The 27354-nt window shown below is 34.8% G+C and overlaps 3 protein-coding genes across 3 annotated transcripts in view; 1 reads left to right on the top strand and 2 right to left on the bottom strand.

The window, feature by feature from the left end:
- Window positions 1-23017, bottom strand: part of LOC144959250 (uncharacterized) — a 33038-nt gene extending 10021 nt beyond the window's left edge. Inside the window, exons 1-13 of the mRNA XM_078891792.1 lie at window positions 22997-23017; window positions 22315-22418; window positions 19611-19659; window positions 18809-18857; window positions 18250-18367; window positions 17740-17897; window positions 17549-17704; window positions 16104-16264; window positions 13502-13684; window positions 12190-12334; window positions 8137-8374; window positions 7133-7308; window positions 4442-4575 (exon numbers count right to left, since the gene is read on the bottom strand). Coding sequence (XP_078747918.1) covers window positions 4442-4575; window positions 7133-7308; window positions 8137-8374; window positions 12190-12334; window positions 13502-13684; window positions 16104-16264; window positions 17549-17704; window positions 17740-17897; window positions 18250-18367; window positions 18809-18857; window positions 19611-19659; window positions 22315-22418; window positions 22997-23017 — 1692 coding nt within the window. The remainder of the gene's footprint in view (window positions 1-4441; window positions 4576-7132; window positions 7309-8136; window positions 8375-12189; window positions 12335-13501; window positions 13685-16103; window positions 16265-17548; window positions 17705-17739; window positions 17898-18249; window positions 18368-18808; window positions 18858-19610; window positions 19660-22314; window positions 22419-22996) is intronic.
- LOC144958812 (uncharacterized) overlaps window positions 19784-27354 on the bottom strand; it is a 104015-nt gene continuing 96444 nt past the window's right edge. The window contains exons 34-35 of the mRNA XM_078891027.1: window positions 22315-22418; window positions 19784-19820 (exon numbers count right to left, since the gene is read on the bottom strand). The gene's annotated coding sequence lies outside the window, so the exon portion shown is untranslated. The remainder of the gene's footprint in view (window positions 19821-22314; window positions 22419-27354) is intronic.
- Window positions 23016-24236, top strand: LOC144959251 (uncharacterized). The gene has a single exon (XM_078891793.1). The coding sequence runs from the start codon at window positions 23016-23018 to the stop codon at window positions 24234-24236; it is 1221 nt and encodes a 406-aa protein (XP_078747919.1).

The raw sequence follows: 27354 nt of genomic DNA on the forward strand, positions 1-27354 counted from the left end.
GGGTGGTCTTGGAAAAATTTTGTGTGTGTTGGTTTGGGATTTTTATGATTACAACTGTAAATTCTAAAAGACCCTTAAAAAGACTAAGAATAGTTCAACAGAGATCAAAAGTAGATATGAGAACAATTTATCTTGGTAGCAAGTCTGAAACCACTTCTAAGTCAAACACGGGCACTGTCATGGAATCACCAAAAAAGGTATACTCTCACATGGTCACATTGAAAAACATTATATTCAAGAACCTAACAATGCCAAAACCTTAACTAGAAGATAATTTACAAGCAAAAATAAAAAAAATAAGAAATTAATTCCCTTTATTATTCCCCAAAGTGAAATTTGTCTTTAAGGTTTATTCCAAGGGAAAACTGGAATAACCCAGGCGTCAGCCACAGTGCAGTGCTGCAAAGTGAGCTAGGGATAGGTGACTTGCTCAAGGCCACACAGTGAGGCGGGTATTCAAATTCAGTACCTTCCAGGAACAAAGCAAAGATCATACCGCTGAGCCATGCTGCCCCATCTGTTTACCTCATTCAATAAAACTATAAGGATAGAAAAGAAACATGGTAATAGAACAGATGACAAGGCTGTTGTTTTTTATTTTTTTTTTATTTTTTATTGTGTGTGTATTTAGGGCTTTTTGCAGCATTTGCTACAATTTAAATCATTTTAGTACCAGTAAAATTGGAAATCAAGAAAACCCTTAAAAAAAATAAAAGATTTGCATTTACAAACATATATGAGAAGGAGGGCGAATTTCAACAGGGGACAGAAGATACTATCGATTTATCTAGATTAAGACCACCTAAAAACTCCTATCAAGACAGTAACCGAATAGCCTCCCAAGATGGGTTACAAAGTCATGTGAGTGAGTTAAAATATATATAAACTATATAGAGTAATCGTACAAGCTTCACACGACTCGCGACATATTGGACCAAATCCTGATCTGTAGACATGACTGAATTAGAATGACAGTAGGCGGGAGTTCCATATGGAAGTGACAAATCTGCACATACTGTTTTGAAGCCCATTAATTAGTCTTTATTCTGAATGTGATTACTTTCTACTAGCGTTATTTATAACAAGTCGCATTTCAGTTTTTTTCTTTCCCCAAAAATACCCTTGTGTTCATCGCTTCACACACTTTTCCTTATGTGTTCATCGCTTCGCACACATTTTCATTATGTGTTTATCGCTTCGCACACATTTTCATCGGTTCACACACCCGTCATTCAAACCTATAACTCTACTCTTTAACATAAGTTGTTTGATATATTTTATCCTGATCCATTTGAATGACGCTTAGTTAGCTATTTTATCAAATGAAGTATTTTAAAAACGCACACACACACACACACACACACACACATACATACATACATACCAGAAATTTGCAAGAAAAATAGTATCTGTGATTAGAGAGCTATTTTATTATAGGACGTTTTGCAAATTCACCACACACAAACACATGCACGCACACACAAACACACCCACACCAGGCATTTACAATGAAAAATTTCTTAATTGATTTTAAAGCCATCTCTCTCTCTCTCCCTCTCTCTCTCTCTCCACACACACACATTCATTCTATGTAAGTCCCCCTGAAATCATTAAATTGGGCTGCACTCATCACACACAAAGAAATGTTCCAAATGTATATTAAATAGGTGGGGGAAGAGATGGCTTTTTAATACACACACACACACACACTATATATATATATATATATATATATATATATATATATATATATATATATTATATATATATATATATAAAGGATGGGGGAAGAGAGGGGGGCGGGATCGAAGACAGGTGGTGGGGGGTGTGGCGGGGAGCAGTGGCCGATGGTGAAAGATGGGGGAAGAGAGGGGGTGGGGAGGAGGCAGTATATATATATAATCTTCTATTATTCCTGTGTGTGGCTATGTGATTTTATGGTATGACACTCGCTTTCGGATCGGAATGTCCTGGGTTCGAGCCCTGCTCGGCACATAGTTGAGTCCTTGGAAAAGGCTCTTTACTCACATTCTCTCACCATACTCAGGTGTATAATAAGCACCTGGCCGTTAACAGCGTTGTCTCTGTCTGAAAAAAATATAATATCGCCTTACAGGTGTCATATCTTGTCCTAAATGTTAAATGTTGCTGTTGGACTGGGATCCCTTGTAAGGCGCTTTGAGCACCTTTAGTGGATATTGCACTATACAACAGCTCAAATTATATATAATATACCTATATATATATATATATATATATATATATATATATATATATATATATATATATTATATCCAGAGATCTAGATTGTGCTGACAATTGTTGTGTGAATTAATGAAAAGGAAGAATTGCAAAACGTATAATTCATCTCGTCAAAGGCGTGCGGCTCGATGTGCAACACGAGCGATCGCGGTCATCGTTCTGCACACCTGCTTTCAGTTGGAGCCACAATAGCTAGGCCAATGGCACCTTTCTACCACATTGTGTACTTTATAAATAAGATATTTAAATACTAATTATTAAGCAGATGGCACGGAGGAAGTTAAAACACTCATCCTCCATGTATCTGCATGCATCATCCCAGGGAAGAAGGAAAGTTGATACTCGCCGATCTCGTGAATTCAGGAAAGTATCTTTGGAGTTTAATGAAACAAAATATAAGCTGCCACTTTGCTTTACTGTCTCAAGAAGCAAGATCGGTTGAGGCAATTCAGTACTGTAATTGCGTAATTCATGTATTTCAGGTATTGAAAAAAATTTCGGAAAATTTAGATCACAAAAAAGTGTACGAATCGAAAGTCACGATCAGCTGTGCGAAGTTTGTACGATTACTCTAGAGGTCATATAAAAGTAAAAGACATCATAAATAAAAAATCTGTCCCTTTCCCTCCAAAATTCCTAGCACAGCCCAAGTGAAATAGAATAGTCTTATTCCACAATGAAAGAGGGTCATAAGGCTAGTGTGCAATGAAATGCGCGTAGCCTGTAGAACTAAGCAATGTTGATTTTTCATTTATTAATATATATTATATATAATATATATTAATTTTTTTGCTCTCTTTTGCAGCTTTGATAAGAGTATGAAAATGTTTATCAATCTAGCTAGATTTTGGGACATTTGTGTGAAATTTTTATTGGCTTTCACACTATAATAGGAATTATCAAGTGCAACACATTGTTATGACGCTATGGGCGGTTAAACCCAGACCAGTTTATATTGATGCTCAGTATATGGTCTAATATCATTGTTGATGAGGACAGCACTACTGGAGTCTGGATTAAATCCTCTTTCAAATCAAAAGTACATTCCAAAGATATTAAAGAAAAATAATAGATTGTGTATTATTTTTTTTTTTTTTTGGACTCAATGATGACTCGAATTAGCAACTTTAAAGATTAATTTTTGACCTGAATATAGGGCATCTTCTTTATTATCAAAATTAATGTTCTATCACTTTTCCCATTATCTTTGAAGATGCTATTACAATTGTAAAGAGAAGTAAATATCTCCTCGGGTCAATGCGACATAAACATTACCAATTTGAAAGTACAAAAGAGGCAGTTGAATAAATAATTTAATAAGCAAAGTATTGTAATTTGGTAACAGTGTGTGAAGCAGATCTGGAAATGAAAAAAGTGGAAAAACTGCAAGGACTGTAAGGCGATGGAAGGGTGTCATTTATGTTGTGAAAGTCAGTTAGAAGGAGTCCATGTCAAGGGCAAGGGAGGGAGAAGTGGATGTCTCGCCTTGTAAATGTGGCAGAAGAATTTATTAATAATTAGTGATAGGTTATAGGCAAGGAGGAAATAATGGAATTCAGGAATTTCACATTATAGGCCTTTGTATAGGAAGAAGGCATCATCAACAATGATATTGGAACATATGCTGAGCGTCAATATAAGTGGATGTCTCATCTTGTAAATGTGTCAGAAGAATTTATTAATAATTAGTGATAGGTTATAGGCAAGGAGGAAATAAGGGAATTCAGGAATTTCACATTATAGGCCTTTGTATGGGAAGAAGGCATCATCAACAATGATATTGGAACATATGCTGAGCGTCAATATAAGTGGATGTCTCATCTTGTAAATGTGTCAGAAGAATTTATTAATAATTAGTGATAGGTTATAGGCAAGGAGGAAATAAGGGAATTCAGGAATTTCACATTATAGGCCTTTGTATAGGAAGAAGGCAGTTCTTGGCGGCAAAAGCGAACTGGTGAGTTAATATCACTTTTTAAAACTATAGTAACAAAATCCCATTTTTTTTTCTGCTGCCAAAACTTATCTTATCCATTTTCATGTTGTAATTAAATCCCATTTCAATTGCCTATTAGCTTAATGGGAGACAACCCAGTAAATTGTGCTTGTCTCAAATTTATTATGGATGGGTGTTAACTTGAACTCCGAGATATTTAATCTAAGTCTTTTAATGACTTACTAGTAATGCTTCTTTGACAAAAATTTGTAAAGCGAGGATGGCCAACAACACTAGGGCCATTATCAAGAATATATACTCTCCTTGTCGAAAGGTCAGAGGAAAGGAGTGGCAAGTTGATAACCAAAATATTCCATCTGGATTTTAAAAAATCAAAAATAAATTGAAATTAAAGCTGGATTACAGAAAATCAACATTAAGAACAAATCTAATCTACTTAAATATTATTTGTTATTGTTACTATCCGTTCAGCAAACTAATGAAGGAAATGTCACTTGCACTTGCCCCCAATACAATGTTTTCTTTGATTACACAAAAGCACAAAATAAAGATTTGAGGCAATAAACGAATGATTGGTTTCAATGAATTTCACTATACACCCATTCTGAATAGCATTTAAACCTGAAATGTGGAAAAAATAAACCTAAAATATTTTCATCTTTGTCTCTTTCAGCTTACTTGAAAACTATTGACAATCTAAAAGTGCTAATCCTAATCAACTGTCAAACCAAAAATGTCAAAAATGTTCAGTTTTATTCATTATAATAATTCAGAATCTTTTTAGCTCTTTTGTTAGATTCACTCAGCCTTGTTATAATTTGTGTATATCTTTTCCCTCCAATTAAACATCTGCAGCACTCTTGAAACATTTCTTACACACACAATCATACACCCACCAAAGGATATGTACTCCCTTCCCCTCCTCTCTCTCTCTCTCTCTCTCTCTCTCTCTCTCTCTCTCTCTCACACACATACACACACACATACATACACACTCTCCCTTTCTCCTTCTCTTGCACACACATATCTTATTCTTTTTCTGTCTCCCCTCCCCCAACCCCTCCCTTCATAATTTGATTTCATAATACAAATGTAATTTTTCGGTTCAATCTCAGGATTATATTTGTGTTTTGCCTGCAGCCCAAGGAAGGCCAAAGGCTGAAACGTTGTATATTTGTGTATTGTTTAAGTTATGAGCCATATTTACTCCATATATGTTCGTTATACTTGGGTCAGGGGCAGTGGTCTGTGTGGTAATATTAAAGTCTAGTCATTTTAAACTCTTAATCAGTTCCACGAAATCATACTTTGACCATATGAAAAAGCTCTTTCATAAACAGTTCCCCCCTTTTATCAGAAACAGCGCAGGTGTAACAATGTTATTTGTTTTTTAAGGGTTTTACAGCGCTTGCGACATAGTAAGTTCATTTCAGCACCAATAAAAAAAAGAAAGAAAATGGGATAGTCAAAACATTCTGGATTTATAATTAAATGCGCACACGAAAAAGTATGGGGAATAGCTCAAATAGGGAACAGATGTAAATTCCAAGAGCTCCCCATCAGTGTACTTAGTTTGAGATTACCTAAAAGTCTTATCCAGACACAAGCACATGATCCCACAAAGAGAAAAACATTCAAATGCTCACAGATCATTATACATTCAAAACAAGAATACAACCTAATATAATCGAATAGAGAGAGATGACTTCCAGGAAAAAAATAAATCATCTCCCAAAACGATAACTATACATTTGATTATTTGCCTCCCAGCCAAGGTCAAGACAAAACAAAGTGATCTCATTCCAAGACAAAGGCAGAACGCAAGTTGGAAAACAGATATTGGGGGATGGAAGACACAGCAAGTGAGTGACATAGTTGCCCACGATGGGAAGTCAAATAATCCCACCCAGGTGTGAAATTGAAGGATACAGCTTTGCCCAAATTGCCTTTTGTTTTTGAACAATCACTACAGACCAGGCTAGTAGCACAGTAATATAATAGGGATAAGCTCTATATAAATGCAATATCTATTATTACAATACGCTGTAGCTTGTTAAGGTATTGATCTCTTGGTAAAAAAAAAAAGAGCAACACCAACAACTATAATAATAATGATATTAATAATAATAATAATAATAATAATAACAATAATAATAAGAATAATAATAATAATGATAATGATAATAATAATATTAATAATAATAATAATAATAATAATAATAATAATAATAATAATAATAATAATAATAATAATAATGATGATAACAATAATAATAATAATAATAATAATAATAATAATAATAATAATAATAATAATAATAATAATAATGAAATTATTGTTTTGTTTGTTTTTAAGGGTTTTACGGCACTTGCAACACATGTAGGTCATATCAGCGCCAGTAAAAAGGAAGAAAATTGGAAAGTAAAAACATTCTAGCTGTACAATTAAGAGGACGAGGAAAAAGTAAGACAAGGGGAATGGTTAAAATAGGGAACAGATGTAGATTCCAAGAGCACACAATCAGTGTACTGAGTTTGATATCACCTAAAAGTCTCACCCAGGCACCAGCACAAGATTCCACTAAGAGGAATACACTCAAATGTTTACAAGTTAAATGTTAAAAATAAAAACTAAAAGAGTACAGAGAGATGATTTACAATTTTAAAAATATCATCTCAAAAAACTATAACTATACATTCGGATGTTTTCCTCCCAGCCAAGGACTCCAGGATCTCATTCCACGACAAAGACAGAAAGCAATTGGAAAACAGGTACAGGGGTATAGAAGACACAGCAAGTACCTCCCTGCCCACTATGGGAGGCCGGGATTCCCACCCAGAATAATGAAATAATAAAGCATTGAAACTGAAATATCACATGTTAGTTACGTAAGGCAGTAATATTGAGCTTACTTGGTCGAAATTCATAGATGAATTGCAATGCAGAAGCTATTCCGTTGTTTATGTTGAAGATAGTGAATTCTAGAATGATATATCGGGTGTTTTCATCAATCCAGCTAGAGTTTTTTAGTAACTCAAGGCTGTCAAATGCGTCCTCATCCATGCCCTTTCTTGGGGTAAAATAATAACTGTAGTTGAAGACCCAAAATATTTTGTTAGAAAAAAATCATGTGCATATCTTTGTGGGTGTGTGTGTGTGTGTGTGTGTGTGTGTGTGTGTGTGTGTGTGTGTGTGTGGATGCGCATGCACGAAGCCTGTATGTTTGGGTGAGATGTTGAAAAGCTGTTGAAACATGAAACACAATTCAGGTTCAAGCATATGAATGTGAATATATATCTGTAGGAATGCCACTTGGGCCGATGAAAATTTCCTCAACTTTTTTACTCTAGCTATGCATCACCATCCTGTTTAACAGTTTTCTAGCGGGTTTGTTTTGTTTTAAAGGCTTTTACATTTCAGTGCCAATAAAAGGGGAAAAAATAGGAAGGTAAAAAAATTCTAGACTTACAGTTAAAGACATATATGATAAAAAGTAAGACAAAGTGGACTGGTTCAAATAGGCCACAGGTGGAAATTCCATGAGCACACCTCAGTGTTCTTATTTTGAGATTACCTAAAAGTCTCAAGACACAAAAACAGATCTGCTCCACTGAGAAGAATACACATAAAATATTTACAAATCGTGATGTTCAAAACAAAAAATATAACTACATAATAGACGATTTACAAGGAAACAATATCTCCAAAACTATTGACTGTTTCCTTCCCAGAATTTCGGCCAGAGCCAGGACAAAGCCAAGTAATCTCATTCCACGACGAATACAGAAAGCAAATTGAAAAACAGATATAGGGTGATAGAAAGTGCCTCCCTTTCCACTACTGGTGAGCTTTACTCAAACACATACAGTTTATGTATATGGACTTACACATTACAAGGATTATATACTTATCTTACCCGCCTATGTTGCCTGAATATAATTCTTTCATGCGGTCAGGTCGTCTGTATGTGTAAGCATTTCCAATCATTCCCCTATCTGGTGGATTATCATCATCATCATCATCACCATCATTCACATGTGTCATCCAGCTATCAATAAAGTTTCGGGTTTCTTCATTTTGATTGTTGAGTTCATATTGGCAGCGTTTTCTTGGAAATAAAAGGCTCTTTAAAGATGACCGTAGTAGACAATGTTCTGAGAAAATAAATATTTGTAAGAAAACAATATTCAATGATTATGAAACTAAACCACTCATAAGTATGGCTATACAGTAGGAGAGAGAAATCTTGGCCAATATGTTTGAGACTGTAGTAGTGAGAGATTTTTTATTATTTTGTTCGGATTTTTCCATGTTAATATGCATATAATGCTTCCACTTGAAATGATAACAATATGTTTGTTTTTAAAGGGTTTTATAGTGCTTGGGACCTGTTTAGGTCATTTCAGCGCTAGTAAAATGAAGAAAATAAAATATAAAATATTCTAGATAACAAGTGAAAAAGCACCCAGGAAAAAATTAAGACAGAAGTAAAAAAAAGCACCCAAGAAAAGGTAAGAAAAAGGAAACTTGGTTCAAATAGTTGAAGAAGATTCAAAGAGCATACTATCAATGCACTTAGTCTGAGATCACCTGAAAGTCTCATCAAGGAACCAGCGAAATTCCCCAAAATGGTTACTGTTATCTTCTTTATAGAGCAGTAAAATTAGGTGCCCCAAACGTAAACAAAGGTCTAGAAGCACATGGCAAACCACATGTTCCTGTCTTGACAGCTCACGTTCCAATGTAAATTATAGAAAAAAATAGCCTTTAAAATTTGGCTGTTAGGTGGCAAAAGAAACACATATTCATAAATACTCGATCATGCATCAAATAATGTCTAGATATGGATATTTTATGGAACAAAAGGTAAAATTTATCAAAAGTTACAGTCTATCTATTTTTAGACCAGAGCAAATTATTGCGCTGGTGTGAACAAAACGAGAATTATTCGGAGCCTGATTTTCAGAATAATTTAGTCTTATATTATTATTTCTGCAACTGTTAGATTTTATGTAAACATATTTTCAATACTGAAAGTGTATTGCCTACAACTCAACTACAAAATTGGGAGACCTATATTGTGCGTAAATTTTTCCGGTCCCTCACGAAAATCACTAGCAACTTGTTATTGTTTACGTTTGGGGCACCTAATTATACTGCTCTATCTTCTTTATACAAACCAATCAACAAGAGTGAGTATTATTCTTCATGCACATTTTAAAACAAAACAAATAATAAAACAAAAACCAAAACAAACAAAAACAAAAAACAGAACAAAAACACATCAAAATCTTACAGTATTTTCCTGATGATGAAAGTCTCATGCACTTTAAAGGTCTCAATGATGTTCAATGACTTTATATCAATGCAGGTTGTTTGATTTATTGAATGAGTTTGGAGAGAGTATGGATCTAGTACAATACCATTATCAGATTGAGAAATATCAAAAGTTTGATATCCCAACTGCCTAGTTTGTATTTGATTTGATTTCATCTGGTATTGATAAATCAGTTTCTCTCTGATGCCATTTAATCGAGTATGCCTTGCATTTAACCCATTTAATAAAGGTTTTTTTTTTTTAGCCCTAGTGTGTATTTGGTAACCGTCTTGGTTTCCAAGTGAGTATTTATTTTACCACAGAAGAACATCATTTTTATGAAAAAAAGATTTGTTTTTTATTGGGTAAATCCTGAAAAAAATCAATGTGGTTAAATAAATATTTCATAAAACTTCTCTTCAACATTTTGAAAGCTCGATGTATTTGATCTGAAAAAGCCTTGAGCGGAATATGTATTTTTGCTAAGTAAATATTTGTAAAGTCCATTGAAGTTGGCCGTCAAAGAAAAATTATTTTGTTTGGTTGATTAATTTCTTTTAAACGATTGCATTTATACAGTGCTTAATGATTTTAAACCTCAGGCTTTAAGGGCATTATGTTTTTAAAGCTCATAATGATATAATCAAGTAATTTAACAATAGAAGGAACAAAGTTGTCATCACTCAGTTCGCTATTTTTTTTAGACAGCCTGTTAATGACCAAGGAAATGTCAGATCAACTTTAGAATATGGAATGGCATCATGGGGCACATGTTCAAATATATAAATGGACAACCTCAATAAAGTTCAAAATCAAAACCTTCGAAGAATCACAGGTGGAATCAAATCCACACCTATTATACAAATGGAAACCCTGTGTGGCCTAGAATCTCTTACGGAAAGAAAGAATCATAAAATGCTCAAACAATTTAGTAAGATGAAAGCCTACCCTGAACAACCATTCCACAAATGCACCAATCTAAATCTAGGAAAAGATTGAAAAGAATGAGCTTCATAAAGCCACCAACGAAACTTGAAAAGGAAAACAACACAAATGAAATACAAATTGATGAAATTGACCCATCATTTTGCCCACCCTGGGACATACATAGAATGCTAGATATTATCAGTAATCTGACATGGTGATTTTTTGAAAAAAACAAATTCCCAAATTTTTCAAGCTAAAAACAGCAAAATTTGCAAAAAATTGCGATTAATTTTCCTAAAAACCCATAATTAGTTCATGAAAGAGAAAGGTATTTGTTTGTTTTTAAAGGTTTCACGGCGCTTCAACAAATGTAAGGTCATATCAGTGCCAGTGAAAAGGAAGAAAATGATATAGTAAAAAAGAAACTACTCTTGATTAATTATCTTTCACATTCTACATGAGCTATCAAATTAAAAGAAAGAACAAAATTCATCCTTTTTTTTCCTTTTTAAATATCATTATTATTGTTTTGCATTTTTTTCTTTTGCAAAACCTCGAAAATTTGCCAAAATTTGCTAAAAAATTGCAGATTTTGGGCCACAATGCAAATCAGTGATATTTTGCAATTTTTTGCGGCCGCAAGCGATGCAAAATAATGACATGCCAGACTAATATGCAAGGTTTGAAAAACAAGGAACCAAATTATAAACCATACTTGGAAACTGTAATACGGCATATTGAGGACAATTACCCAAAATAACACTGGATTAGAGTATACATGGACTGATCAGCAAGAGCAACCAGAAATATTGGCGCTGGAATATTCATTGAATGGCCAGATGGTAAAACACAATAAATCGCCAAAGCAACTGGCACATGTTGCACAAGTTATAAATCAGAGGCAATTGCAATCAGCGAAGGTGCAAACCTTTTGAGAAATTCAAGCAGTGCAATCAATGCCAAAGTGGTCTTCCTGACTGTTGCTAAGCAAGTCCTGGAAACATTGGAGAATCCAGACAACACAGAGCTGAATCATAGAGATTTTGAGCTAATCTAACTGACCCAAAGAGCAAAGTAAGTAATGCTTCAGTTTCAGTGGATCCCTAGTCATTGTGGCAACGTAGGAAATGAAATCTCTGACAGCCTCCTGTCCAAATTGGGAGCAAACCAGTCTCTATAAGAAAATGAAGTTTGAAATTGGTGAGATCAAATCCCTTATTCAGACCAAGGCCAAGACCTCATGGAACAAGATTCACCCAGAATACATAAAAGACCCCATAAAACATCTCAAAAGACAAAATCAAGTTGCTATTTTCAGACTTCACCGCTGACATAACTATCTTCGACACCAGATGTTCCAAGGCATTTAGATTGGAGAAATATTTGTGAATGTGAAGAGGGTAAGCAGGATGCCACACATGTTTTGCAGGACAGTACAAAGTACAATGAACAAAGAGCGACCATTTGGCCTGAGAGGACTACACTGAAGTCGAAGCTTTTTGGATCAGGATCTCAGCACGAGCTTGCGAAGACTATGGCATTTATGCACTTGTTGACCTTCAGCCATAAAGACAGAAGAAGAAGAAAAAGAAGAAGAAGAAGAAGAAGAAGAAGAAGAAGAAGAAGAAGAATGACCCAGCTGGTTAATAAATGTGTAGGAGTCTATTTCAGAATATCTGAAAACTTAATAACATTATATACATTGTTGCGTTGGATAATACTAACCTGTGTGAGGTCTAACTCGCAGTTGTCTTATCGCAAAGGACTCTATTCCCATTTCTAGAACCCCAGCCTCCATTGCATTTTTGTAGACAAAGTGATTACGCAATGTATACACGATAGATGCCCACACACCGTCCACAGAGACAGTCTGAGGAGATTATTTAGTTGAGAGGTATCACATTTATCATATAATGTTATAGTGCATATATACACATGTTTAGTTTTAAATAATAATAATAATAAGAAGAAGAATAAATAATATGAACTAATAGAACACAATTTAAACATTAATATTTGCTGATAATCATAGCATTTGTAGAATAATTATTATCTTCATCATAATGCATTCAAAGTCATCAAAGAGAGAGAGAGAGAGAGAGAGAGAGAGAGAGAGAGAGAGAGAGAGAGAGAGAGAGAGAGAGAGAGAGAGAGAGAGAGAGAGAGAGAGAGAGAGAAGGACATGGGGATAAACGAGATGCAAGTGTGCCGACTGATGAAGGTATAAGGACAGCCAATGTTCACCCACTCTTAAGGAAATTACACCTTCCACAATGAATTGTACTGATACTTTAACTGAAGTAACGTGATTAAATATAAAACTATGCTAAATTTCGCAAATTATACAATCAATCATTCGTTACCATTATAATTATTCTCATAATCATATGTTATTATTATGATGATAATAATAATAGTGATAATAATAAGAATAATAATAATAATAATAATAATAATAATAATAATAATAATAATAATGATAATAATAATAGTGATAATAATAAGAATAATAATAATAATAATAATAATAATAATAATAATAATAATAATAATAATAATGGTGATAATAATAATAATAATTTTGTTAATATTATTATCATTATTATTATCATCATCATCATCATCATCATCTTTATCGTTATTATTAATATTCTTATCATCATCATTATTATTATTATCATTATTATAATAAATGCCCATATTATGTTCTGGATTGGAGATAATCGAATGCACAATATTCCATAAATAATGAATACAATGACATGTTTTGTTTGTAATCTGGTGAGGATTTTTGCTATGGAATGCAATGTGTTAAGACAAGACGCAATTTCCTTGAACTTTTTTGCATATCCCGAAGAGGAAACTGTGCTAAAGTGTATTTTAAAACTTAATAGAATGTTTAATGTCCTGTAAAATATCCTTTAAGCATTCCTTATTTTAGTGTCATGGGATCTTACATCCATTAGTATAAGATTGTTTTTACTATTATCATTATTATTACTACTACTTCTATTAGACTCCATTCATTATTACTTACCGTTTTTATATATTCTCTATCAAATTGTGGTTTTCCAAATAAATTGTAGATAAACGTCTTTTGGTTGAAACATTCATTCACTTTTGTGTGGTTATTTGTAATAACAAAAAACACAATGATGAATAAGATTAATCCTGGACCTCCTTTCCTGATAACCTCTTGCTTGGATCCTTTCACTGGTCCCTACAATGTAAAATGGGTCAAGAATCAATGACTACATAATGTTAATGTTGATGATGATAAGGAACTAAAATATTAAGAAATTCAACATGGTATGTTTTAAAAATCAAAATGACACGATCTGCCATAAACAAAAAGTCTGGAACAAAAAATTGTAGATTTCTTCTTCCTCTTCAAGTAACCGATTAACTCTACGGGAGTCTGTGGTGCATCATTAAAGATCTCAATATTGGTTCAATTATTGGTGGTTAGAAGCTTGATATCAGGGCAAATGAATGAGTAAATTTTTCAATTTTTTTTAAAGGAGTGAATGCCAAACAAAACAATCATAGTCCAAAGTTTATTTAATTTATGATTTTATAGCGTTTTTGTTTATTTGATTCAGCTTGATTTACTAACTGTAGACCAACTGTAGACTGTTAAAAAATGTGTGTATAGTTCAAATCTTGTTATCTTTAATGTTTTCTAGTCACTATGCTTTAAAAATATGTTTGACAAGTATGATAGATCCTTTTGATGTTTAGTAACATGACATCAAAGTTGGAAGATTTTCTAACATCAATTGGCAAGCAAAAGTAATTCATGAAAAATGAATTTGCTCTCATTTTCTTATCTACGTATAAATTTTTAAAAATCTAAAGAGTGTTTTTCATGACTCAGAATACTTTATGAATATAGAAAGAAAATCTCATTTTAAATACTCATAAATTATCTCTTGTGGTAACTACTGACACCTTGGACACAAGTCTATCACAAAATACTTTCCACCAGATCTAACAGATACACCAACCCAATCACAAAAGGGTATGACAGGGGGCTCAGAAAAAAATTTCGACTTCACCCAGGATCTATCTTGGTCCCTTTGCGTGTGAAGCCATACCTGCCTACTTGAAAATTTCAAATTCAGTAAGAAATACAAAAATTCATCAGTAATTAATGGTCAGATTTCAGTAATAGTAAAGCAAACAAAAACAATGATAGATACACCCTTTTATATATGTAAAATAAACTTACCATGTTATATAGGCCTACTACTTATGCGGGTCAAGCCTCAATCAAAGTCCATTTTCCACAGCATGGCAAAATATTCATAAGAAATCAAGTCCATTGAATAAGTAAAAACTACATCTGCTACAAATTCTACACATTATATATATTAACACCATTTACAGTTCTTCAAACAAAGTATTTATACACACTATATTAATAAATTTTTATTTTTTAATTTAAGTTGCGACGATTTGTATCAGTAATATTTCTTCTATTTCCGTAAGTTCGTAATTGTCCTTACACTTCCGTAACAATTACGGACGTTCCGTAATAATAGGCAGGTATGTGAAGCCAGTGTTCTAAAACTGAGCTACAAGGACCATATGATACATGAATTGCAATCAATTTTGACTGCTTCTGATTAGAAACAAAAAGTTTTGTGTTTCACTTGTAATCACACTCTGAATACCAAATGGTTAGATGACAATCTGATTAGAAACAAAAAGTTTTGTATATCACTTGTAATCACACTGTTTGAATACCAAATGGTTAGATGACAATAAAATTGCTGCCGCTTCTGCTGCTGCTAGTGATGATAATGATAATGACAACGGTAATGGGGAAGTCTTTATATCATCATAATGTTTCAATATAATAGTGATATTTCATGCCAGAAGTACCTTATTTACCACCATTTAAATGCTCAACAATGCCCCTCAAAAAATTTCCAACCAAATCAATAAGCTTTTGTTTCTAATATTACTTGCACAAAAAAGTTCTTTAATCAAAAGTAAGTACGCTCACCACTACTCAGCTTGTCCAGTTGACAACTACTTTGTCATATATTCATTAAATTCCTTTTTTCATTTTGGCCAGGAAATCGTTACTTCATATTATATTTTGATAGACTAAAAAGAGCCCTATCCAAATTTCTCAAATCCAATACAGAGATGTCTTAAGTTTGAGACTTTTGATAAGTTTTGGGTCATCTTAATCTCACGTTATATTGCATGTCCTAAATGAAAAAAGGTGTTTTATTAAGCTGTACTATGAAATAAAATATTGAGATAATATAACCATTTTGATCACGACATTAACTATCAACTTCCCGCTTTTATAATAAACAGTGTAGTGTTATTGTGGTAAGACATTCCACTTGTGAGTCACACTGTGGGCAATGCAAAGTTGAGTCCATGAAAAAGCTCTTTCTTTACTCAGATTTTCTCAAGACAATCAAATGTAAAATGACCAGTTGACAGCTAAAAACATACATCGTGTAAGAACAAAATGTAAAAGCCCATTACAGGCAAAATGTTAAATATTGCTTATGAATTGAGGCATATTGTTAAGTACTTTGAACATATTTCATGGATGCAGCTTATAAAAACCTCACTTTTTTAAATTATCCTTTTAAAAATTACAATTATTTTACCAGTTTGGCTGCTGCTAATTTGTCCCTATAGAATGACATGTTGAATAAAGTGTGATAGGCATCTCTTTTACTTTTGTATTCATATGGTTGAAAAGCCATGACTCTTTCTCGGAAGTTAAATTCTTCCATCTGCTTCCAAAAATGGGCCATCTTTTCAGCCACTGGAGACAAAGAAAAACAAATGAAAAAACAAGGGTAAATGCATGATCTAGAATTTGAATGTTATTCCTGTGATAATCTTAGTCATCTGTTATTCCACATCTTATTTATGCCAACTTCAACTTATCTCCTTCAAACAACTAGTTTCCCTCTCTTAAACTTCCTCATTGCCTTCATTCAATGAGTTAAGACAAAGAAGCCTAGCGGCCAACTTTCCATAGAGCTAAAATGGGAAAGGCTACCAGTGTTATGGTCAAAGAGAGATAATTATTATTTTATTATTTTATCTCATTCCCTAATGTGATTTAGAGTTGTCCTCAACTATGGTCACATGCCGAAGCTCACGGACATGGGTTGAGTAGATTTTAGTGCAGTCCCTGTTCGTGTTGTGTGAGGAAAGGTTGTGTGTGAAAATGGAAATGACCAGTTGTTACATGTAAGTTTGAAAATGTATCTATATGTTTGTTTGTAAGTATGTCCAGGTATAGTATGTATCGTTTGTAATAAATGTTTAATTGTTTTAACACATATGTGATATTCCTCATGTTTAATTCAATAGCATGTTCGTCTCGTTACCTACTCACATATTCCTAGATGGGTGTACTCTCTCGGAAGTTGTCCCATCTAGATGTCTCTCTTCCTATCTATCTTTATTTCTCTTCTCTCCATCTTGGCTCATCATAATCTTATGATGTGAGCCCGGAGATTTTCAATCTGTGGGTCCTCCTTAGTTCTATGAGGGTGAAGGAATTCTTTAATTTTTTTCACAAGTGAATTCAACCTTAAGTATGTTCATAGCTGATGATGATAATGATGACGATGATGATGATGTAGTCTGTCATGGATGTGGTAAAGATGAAGACGATTATAATGCTTATGATAATGATTTTATTGAAGTGTTTTAGGTGATTCATCTTAATGTTTACTTTTTATTTTAGGAGTGCTTTTTCCTGCCATACAGCAGCTTTAACATTTATAATTTATATAAGCATTAGCTTTAAAATAGAACCAAAAGGGGAAGAAAGAAAAACTAAAAACAACAAAATAAACAAAACAGAACAAATAAAGAACCTCAATCTCAACCCCCCCCCCCCCCCCCCCAAAAAAAAAAGCAATAAAAAGAAACACAAAAAAAAAACCCAACAAAACTGAGGATCTTCATTTTTCTAATCTAAAGTTGGAAGTCTTGTTAGACTCAAGCTCATTGAATATACATTTTATATGACAAAATGAGCTTAGAATTATTTTGTGAGAAGAAAAGAACTTAAATGAATTCTATCACTTACATTCACTTCTTTTCTTTGCCCGAACGTAACAATAGGAATTACGATTCTTTACTGCAAGCCTAATAGCAATGGGTAGAATAAGCAACGGCACAAGAATGAGAAAATTGATGCATAAGATAATAATGGCATTCACAGCAGTTTTCAACACAACCAAATCTCTGTTAAAAAAACAAAACAAGCATATCACTTACATTCACTTCTTTTCTTTGCCCAAACGCGACAATAGGATTTACGATTCTTTACTGCAAGCCCAATAGCAATGAGTAGAATGAGCAACGGCACAAGAATGAGAAAATTGATGCATAAGATAATAATGGCATTCACAGCAGTGTTCAACACAACCATATCTCTGTTAAAAAAAAAACAAAAAACAAAAACATAAAATCATGATAAACATAAAGACTTAATAAAAAAATTACTATTACTTCAGTAAATTCTAATAACATTTTAAAATTTGTATTGCTTTAGTTAGTGTGCCATTATGATATCCCCTTTTTGTCATTCATATTCATATCATATAAAATATTCATATTCTATTAATTCGTTTTTAGATTTTGATCTCAAATCCTACCAAAAAAAATGTTTAATTTATTTACAGGTTTATATATTCTTTACGAAATACTACTCAAGATTTGAGAAGCTGCAAGTTGTCACATTTTGGGATCTTTTCTATGTCCACTCCATATAATTTAGTAACTTACTGCATATAGAATCCAACACTGATCAGGTACCATGAAAGGAAGAGCATATATCCCACAACCAGAGCCACCATCATATTGAACATTACACCAAAACACAATGAGCTTTTCTGTGGAGTTTCTGAGGAACAAGAGTATTATAAGGATGAATATAAAAATAAAAATAGAACCTAAACATCTAAAGTAAAAAAGATAACTTCATGTTTGATAGAATTTGCAAAATAAAAAAATAAAAAAGAAAGGAAAATTGATCTTTAAACATTTAGGAGGAGCTCAGGTATTGAGTTACCTCATCAGTATTGTAAAACAATACATTCAGTAATAAGGTCATAGATTTGGGGAAGAGTAAAAAGTAAATCCCTCTGTATGAAATTGGTGAGAGAGCAATATCATGCTTGTCTAACACCCAATGTGAACATACATATCAGAATAGAAAAATCTAGAATTTGAGTAAAAACGTAAAAACAAGTTATTACTTTATTTCAAACTAAAGTTGATTCTCCTCTCTTAATTGCGAGGGCGTGAAAATCAAACCAAAGCCTATGTTCTTGAAGTCAATTACTTGAAGTTTCAAAGACGTTGATACTTTCTATGCCTCTTAGTATAAATATCTTGAAGATGAAAATGCAAAAAAGGAATCTACAATTGACCGTTTCAAATAAAGATCCTGACCAGGGAAGGGAAAACAAATAAATCTGTTTGTTTTTGTTTTTAAGGGTTTTACGGCGCTTGCAACACATTAAGGTCATATCAGCGCCAGTAGAAAGGAAGAAAATGAGATAGTAAAAAGTTCTAAAACTACAATTAAAGCACAAAAGAAAAGGTAAGACAAAGGGGAATTGGTTCAAATAGGCAACAGATGTAGATTCCAAGAGCACACCGCCAAAGTACTTAGTTTGAGATCACCTAAAAGTCTCATCCAGACACAAGCACAGGTCCCAACTAAAAGGAATACACTCAAATGTTTACCAATCATATAATATAATATGTAAACTAAACATAATACAATGCATAACAGAGAGATGATTTACAAGGAAAAAAATATCATCTCCCAAAACTATAACTATACATTACGACTGTTTCCCTCCCAGCCAAGGAACTCCGGCAAGGATCAGGACAAAACTATGTGATCTCATTCCAAGATAATGACAGGAAACAATTGGAAAACGGGTATGGGGGATAGAAGACGCAGCATGTACCTCCCTGCCCACTATGGGAGGTCAGGATCCCCACCCAGACAAATAAATCTCATTCCCAGACAAGAACATAGAGTCAAATGTATGGGAGAAACAACTTTAGAGAAATAGTAAAGAAACCTGACAATAAATCTGAGAAGCTTAGTTTTTTAAAAAAAGAAACCATACAGTCTTTTGGAAAAATGATTTGTTTGCTGATAGAAGCCATTGGAAGGAACTGAAAAACAGATAGAGAACAATGTAAGCAACTAATTCAAAATGTACCAAACAATTGTATTTAAATTACCATGGAGGTTTTTATCCCACTTGAGGCGCTTAAGTACTCTCTTTTTTTTCTTTTTAGATTTTTCAACTTCATCTGAACTTTCACTTTCATAACTGTAAAAAAAAATATTTTAAAAATATTTTAGTGGGGATAGCTCTGTTATAAATCATTCATTTATACATTGGAAAGATTAAAAAAAAAAAAATCAAGGACATTTTTTCTAGAATCCGATCCCACAGACCTTTGTTTGTGAAAAAGTAAATATACATGATACAATCCCTCCTATGATACAAAATTATTAAAGATGCAAGTAATATTTTCACAATTCTAACTTTAAACACAATGATGATAAACTAAAGACCACATAGCTATTTTAGTAGTCTCCATCAACACTCAAACCAAGTGTCAAGTCTGTAAAATATTTTTGCAGGTCCAGCTGTCGAAGAGAATGGATGCGGTTGCCTAGACATTCCTAGAAAGAATATTAATAATCCACTGAACAAACCGTAGATGTCAACAGAGAATGAACCACATTGCTAAGTTGGCAAAGTGGGTGTCAATATTTCTGCAAATTCATTTTTTAAGAACGTTTGAAATAAAACATATGGATTCATTTATATAATCAACAATCAGTTAAACAAAAAACAAAGCTGGAAAGTCACCCCCAAAAAATTACAGGTTGATGAAAACAGGAAAAATTAAGAGGGTTAATTTGGCTATTCCATCATTCAAACACTCTCACTTACCAACTCGAATTATCAATCAAAATAAGAATATTTATCATCTTTATTCTTGTGGTAAATTATCTCAAACATATTACTATTATATATGATGGTACTTCTATAACATATTCACGTGGTTTTTGTAAACTTTACTCTGTTTTGTAAATTTGCTTGAGACTTCAGTCTCATTGCAACTAAACTAGTGTGCTTTTACAATCCCCAGTCAAGTGTTAAAATTTCGATCACACTCAAAGCTGAAAACAAGAATTCGGTGAGCTTTTTTAAAATGCAAAACCTGAGCCATCAAGCAACCCATATAAAAACAAATTGACACAAAAAGAGATAAGATGTTTGTCTTTGAGACAAGATCGGTTTAAATTTTATATCAATAAAATGTCAGTGTTTTGTATTTTGCTCCAGTAAAGTTTTATAACCGCATTTTTTATTTATTGTTGGAGTAATATGGAAATAAAGCTGAAAACTTCTTTCAGATGATACCAAATTTAGCTCTGCATGTTGTTTGATTACCATAGTATCAATGGTTGAATGACCCGGTTTAAAAATAAGTCATTATTTCGATGAGAGAGGCAAACATTATACATTTATTTTTATTTTTGGCCATGAGATGACAACTTTTGTGGTACCTATTTTCATGTTTTTTGTTCAATCCAAATTTATTATACCAAGGTTGCAGTGCATTTTCAAAATAAGGTTGAATCAAGAATGTCATAAATTTATAACAGGTGATATTGAGTTCTTAGTTAAACCACTGACCAAGGCGACTAAAGCAATTTTGACATACAATTAGGTCTCTCTAATCCGGATCTTTCCATTATTCAGACAGATAGCCTGGGGATGGATATTTTCTTCTTTATTTGTACGGAAATTCTTGTTTCCGGATCAGAACACTTATTTTGGGAGCAAGCCATTACAATATAAAGGATTTATGACTCCGAATATCTCACTGACCAACACCATTCGTCTGCCTATTCTGGTTCAATGTCACGGACAAAGGATTGAAGTATAATCCAAATTAAAACTACTCGTCACGTTCAATTTAGGTCAGGAAGATAATTCATTTGTCAATAGTCCAGTCACTGGCATAAGACAGCCCCGCCTCCTCGAGCAATGATACATGGTGTGTGCAATAATCAACAGGTGCTGGTGTCAATTATTTGTGGCTGGTCAGCTTGCGCAATCCATAGACCCTATTTATTCCAACCCTGTTGCTTGTGTCACTGGGCATACAAGGCTATTGTTATCAATTAAGCTGAAAGTAAGTCTTAATGGATGCTTGATCTCACCGTCGTTTGACACCCCTAACCTTTCAATCATCCTTATAAATTATGAGTCTGTTCTAACCTTATCACTTGCCTCATTTACTGATCAAGAACAAGAACTACCCTGCTCGTTACATTTCTTGAAATTTCACTACAACTTCAACATGTCAGCACCTTCACTAAAAGAAGAAGAGTTGACATACTACCACAAGCCCAGCATTTAGTTGACATTGACATGGATGTGGAATAATTAAAATACATAACTAAAAACAATCCAAATATATCACACATTGGCCAAAAAAAAAAGCGCGATAGTTCTATTATCATTTGCTGCAATTGTTAACTTAGATTACCACGGTCTGACGTCAAAACTATATGCCACTTTAAGTACTGATTCCACTATCCTGATGTCTCTGTAATTCAGACAAAATGCTGGGAATAGAGATGCTCGGATTATGACTGTACGATAAAAAGTAATAATAAATATAATTCCCTTTTTTCATAAGGATCAATCCAAGGAAAGACTGAAATAACTTAAGTTTCAGCCATCTAGTTTATTACTCTTTAAATAAATAAATATATACTTGGCAATATTTCATTCTCACCTGCTTGAAAACCTGGGCTCAATAAAAGAAACTGTAAATCCTTTCGACCTTTCAAACGAATCACTGTCATATGGCATTATGTTGCTTTCAACATCTGAATATGTCTTTTGTGAAGCATAAAAAAAGTATTAAAGTAATAAGGATCATCTCAAGAAAATTAGAAAATAAAATCAAAATCAAAATCATACTCTAATATTCTATTCAATTTGTATTTTGAGAATATTTAATATTACAACATGCAACTATAGACTGTAGTCCATGTCAGGTCAATTGCTTCCAAGTCCTGTGTGGGATACCTGAGTACCCAAATATCAGTATTTGATTACGTTATTTCAAGCATAAAAAGAATCACTTCGATTCCAAAATGGCTGACTATTGTTGACGTTTTCTACTTAACAAATTATCATTAGCAATCTACAATACACCACAAATGGCGACGAGCATCTAGAACCCAGATAAGTGCAATAACGTTTACATGTATTTTCATTCTACCAAGCCATAAAACTATAATCTATTGACAGACTACTACCAACTATTGAGCTTGCATTTTCCAGTCTTGTACGTGAACATACCAACATGCCAAGACCCGACACCTTCAACGAAGGACTAGAGTCCTTCACAAACTATAAAGAAAGACTGGATGCGTTTTTGTTGCAAACGACATTGCCGAACAGAAACAAACAGCAACTCTGCTATCATCCATGGGGGCTAAACCATACAACACACTACGATGTTTGACGTCACCCGACCTTCCCTCTAGTAAAAGTTATGAAGAACTTTGCAAACTGCTGTCCAACCATTACTGCCCCCCTCCACTTGAGATAGTTGAAAGATTCAAGTTTCATAAACGCAGTCAAGCGATGGACGAATCGCCTCCTGATTTATTAGCATCCATAAAACGGTTGGCTGAACACTGCAAATTCGGAGACAATTTAAAAATGTCTCTGTGTGACAGATTTGTTTGCGGAATACGCGATGAAGCCATACAAAAGAGACTCTTGCAAGAGCCAAATCTCACTTTAGAATCTGCAACAGCTTTGGCACTTGCAATGGAAACTGCCCAGCGAGATGCAGCGGAAATCCACACAACAACATCCGGCAAATCAACAGCTGATCTCAACATTATAAAAACAAATCAGCCTTTACTTACTAACAGAAGACATAACTCACAAACATACCCACCGTGCCAATCTTGTGGGAAAAATAACCACAGGAGAGCCGACTGCTACCTCTGTGATGCAGTGTGTAAGTCATGCAACAAACAAGGACACATTCAGAGAGTGTGTCAGGCCAGGAAGGGCAGCCAACAACAGAGGAGAGGAGGAGACAGAACCTCACAATCCCGACAAGTTCACAAGCTAGATGAAGACAATGTTTCCGAAGATAATTTTACACTGGAAATGTTTCACATGGAAGGAAACACACCAAAAATAAAAGTAGACTTGCAAATCAATAATATTCCTACAAAAATGGAAGTTGACACAGGATCTGCTGTTTCATTGATGACGAAGAGGGACTTCACAAAAACATTCAAAACCTTCCCAAATTTGGAAAAGACAGCTGTTCGTCTGAAAACATACACAGGTGAAACCATTATTCCACTGGGAAAAATTTCAGTTCATGTAGAACTCAACAATCAGAAGAAAATACTTCCACTCCTTATACTTGACAAAGGCAGCAATCCTATTTTGGGAAGAGACTGGTTGGCCGCTATAAAACTGAACTGGCAGAGCATACATCAGATGACGACACCTAAAGATAGATTCAATACAGAAAAATTGAAAGCTCAGTTTCAAGATACATTTTCTGATGGAATTGAAAAAAATAAAAGGAATAGAGGCAACACTTCATCTAAAAGAGGGAGCCGTTCCCAAATTCCACAAAGCCAGACCAGTGCCGTACACCTTAAAACAAAAAGTTGAGAAAGAACTAGACAACTTAGAAGAACAAGGGATAATCACAAAAATTGCAACCTCGGATTGGGCCACACCCATCGTACCTGTATTGAAAAGCAATGGAACAGTGAGAATATGTGGTGACTTCAAGGTAACAGTCAACCCAGCACTTAACACAGAGCAATACACAATGCCAAAAATGGAAGACATGTTAGCTACTTTGGAACAAGGTCAAACATTCTCTAAAATTGATCTGAGACAAGCATACCTTCAGCTCCCTTTAGACAGTGTGTCACAAAAAGTAACAACAATCAACACGTCAAAAGGACTGTATTCCTTCAACCGTTTAGCGGTTGGTATTTCTTCGTCACCAGCAATTTGGCAAAAGACAATAGACACAATCCTCCAGGGAACACCCGGAGTTCAATGCAACCAAGATGACATGATAGTCACAGGGAAAACAAACGATGAACACTGGCAAAATCTGCTACTAGTCCTAGCTAGACTTCAAGAGTATGGACTGAAGGTCAATCTCGAAAAATGTCAATTCTTCCAAGACGAAGTTATCTTTTGCGGTGTCAAAATAACCAAAAATGGCTTGCACAAAACCAAAAACAAGGTCAAGGCCATCATCGCCGCACCACAGCCAACAAACAAAACAAAACTCAGATCATTCCTCGGGCTTGTAAATTATTACAAGTGGCTGGAAAATGTAGCTCAAATTGCGAAGCCACTGTACAATCTTCTACAAGATAACACAAAATTTGAATGGTCAACTGAAGCTGATCATGCTTTCATTCAAATAAAAACAATGATCGCTTCGGACAAAGTCCTCATGCGCTACGACCCCGATCTACCATTGCGACTTGCCTGTGACGCTTCACCATACGGCATCGGCTGCGTTCTCTCGCACATCACACCAGAAGGCGACGAAAGACCTATTGCATACGCCTCAAGAACCCTCAATAAGGCAGAACAGAATTACTCCCAACTAGACAGAGAAGCTCTAGCTATCACATGGGGTGTTAAAAAGTTCTTCAATTATGTATGTGGCAGGCACTTTACACTAATCACAGACCATCAGCCACTCAAATACATCTTCTCGCCCACAAAACCAGTCCCTGCAATGTCTGCAGCCAGACAACAGAGATATGCAATTTTCCTTTCAGCCTTCGACTACTCAATCGAATACAGGAACTCCAAGTCAAACGCTAATGCAGACGGATTTTCACGATTGCCTTTACCCACCAAAACTTCAAGTCAAGAGGCAGATTCAGCAGATGAACTATTCTATACAGAAGTAATAGAGTCCTTACCAGTCAACGCAGCAAACGTTGCCAAAGAATCACGCCACGACAAAACACTGTAACAAGTCATACATTACGTCCAAACTGACAGACACAATGAAGAACTGAAACCTTACTTCAACAAACAAAACTGTCAGTGCAACAAAACTGTCTCTTTTGGGGATATAGACTCATCCCTCCACAAAAACTGCATGCAAAAATCTTAAGTGTTCTTCATGAAGGACACATTGGTATAGTCAAAATGAAAAATTTGGCTAGGGGATACTTCTGGTGGCCTGCTTTTGACAACAACTACAAAAGGGTGCCCTGGTTGTGCTTCAGTTCAACCTGATCCACCGAAAGCTCTTCTTCACCCATGGCACTGGCCTGACAAGCCATGGCAAAGAATTCAAATAGACTTCGCGGGACCATTCATGGGATTAATGTTTCTAGTGGTCGTCGACGCCCATTCCAAATGGGCCGAAATAATACAGACATCCAACGCCACATCCATTTCAACAATCAACATATTAAGCAATCTTTTTGCAAGATTTGGTTTACCTGAACAGCTCGTATCTGACAACGGTGTGCAGTTCACATCCAATGAATTCAAATCCTTCACAAAGGTCAATGGAATCAAGCACACCCTTAGCACACCCTACCATCCAGCAACCAACGGGCTGGCTGAGCGAATGGTCCAAACTTTCAAACAAGCAATGAAAGCTTCAAAAGATGAGAAGGGTACCATCCATACCAAACTTGCAAGATTCCTGTTTGCTTATAGGAATGCACCACACACCACAACAAACGAGAGCCCAGCATCACTTATGTTTGGCAGACATCTGCGAACTCACCTAGACATCATTCGACCAAGCATTCATACAAGAGTATCTTCATGTCAAGACCGTCAGCTTCGTACTCACTCTTCTGCCAACACCAGGAACTTCGACAACGAAGACAACGTCCTGGTCCGAGACTACCGCGGACACCAACGATGGCAACACGGCGTAATACATGCCCAAACGGGAACACGCACCTTTGAAGTCAAAACAGCTCCCGGAGCCATATGGAGACGACACTCAGACCAAATTGTTCACACAAGCACCCCTGCAATCACAAGCAAACCAGCACCGGCACCACTATTGGACATCATCCCAAACTTCAGAATGACAGAGATACCAACCATGGTTCAAACAACCCCAGCAAATGACCGAGATCCAAATTCTAGGCGGTCACAGGTCGAGGTCCCGCCCTCACCACATAGAGAATTCCCAAATTCTCTAACTCTCTCTGACAACATGTCACAGAGAACGCAATCTCAAAACAATCACAACACTACAAGTGCACCTTACACTACGAGAAGTGGTCGCAACGTGAGAAAACCAAACAAATTCACACTGTAGGCATGGCCATTTACAGTGGACTCCGGATAAGACGATGCCCAGGGGAACCGAGAAAAAAAATCGACTTATCCGAAAATCAACTTAACCGGAGTGTAACCAAATGAGCAAAAACTCATTTGAACAAAGCAAACCAATCTAGAATAAGTATGTCCCTTCATAGTGGTCATCAGAGGCTCCTACCCCCAATAGTCCCATAGAGGAATCAGAATACATAAAAATCGGAATTTGAGATAAAAAAGCGGAATCAACTTACTGTTATTGACTATGACATACTTTGCAACAGAAAATGTAATAGACAATCCAAAAGTACTCAAATGATTAAAAATTCAAAATGTGTAAAAATGTACAGATTGTGTAAAGACTAAGAATGGGGTAAAATAATAATAGAGAACACACAGGTCCTGGCCGTCTGAGAGCAAAGCATTGAATGGATGGATTTAACCTTGTCAGGACCCC

Source organism: Berghia stephanieae, chromosome 13, assembly GCF_034508935.2.
Source record: "Berghia stephanieae isolate SIO BIC M18660-M18661 chromosome 13, UCSD_Bste_1.3, whole genome shotgun sequence".
Classification (NCBI taxonomy): domain Eukaryota; kingdom Metazoa; phylum Mollusca; class Gastropoda; order Nudibranchia; family Aeolidiidae; genus Berghia; species Berghia stephanieae.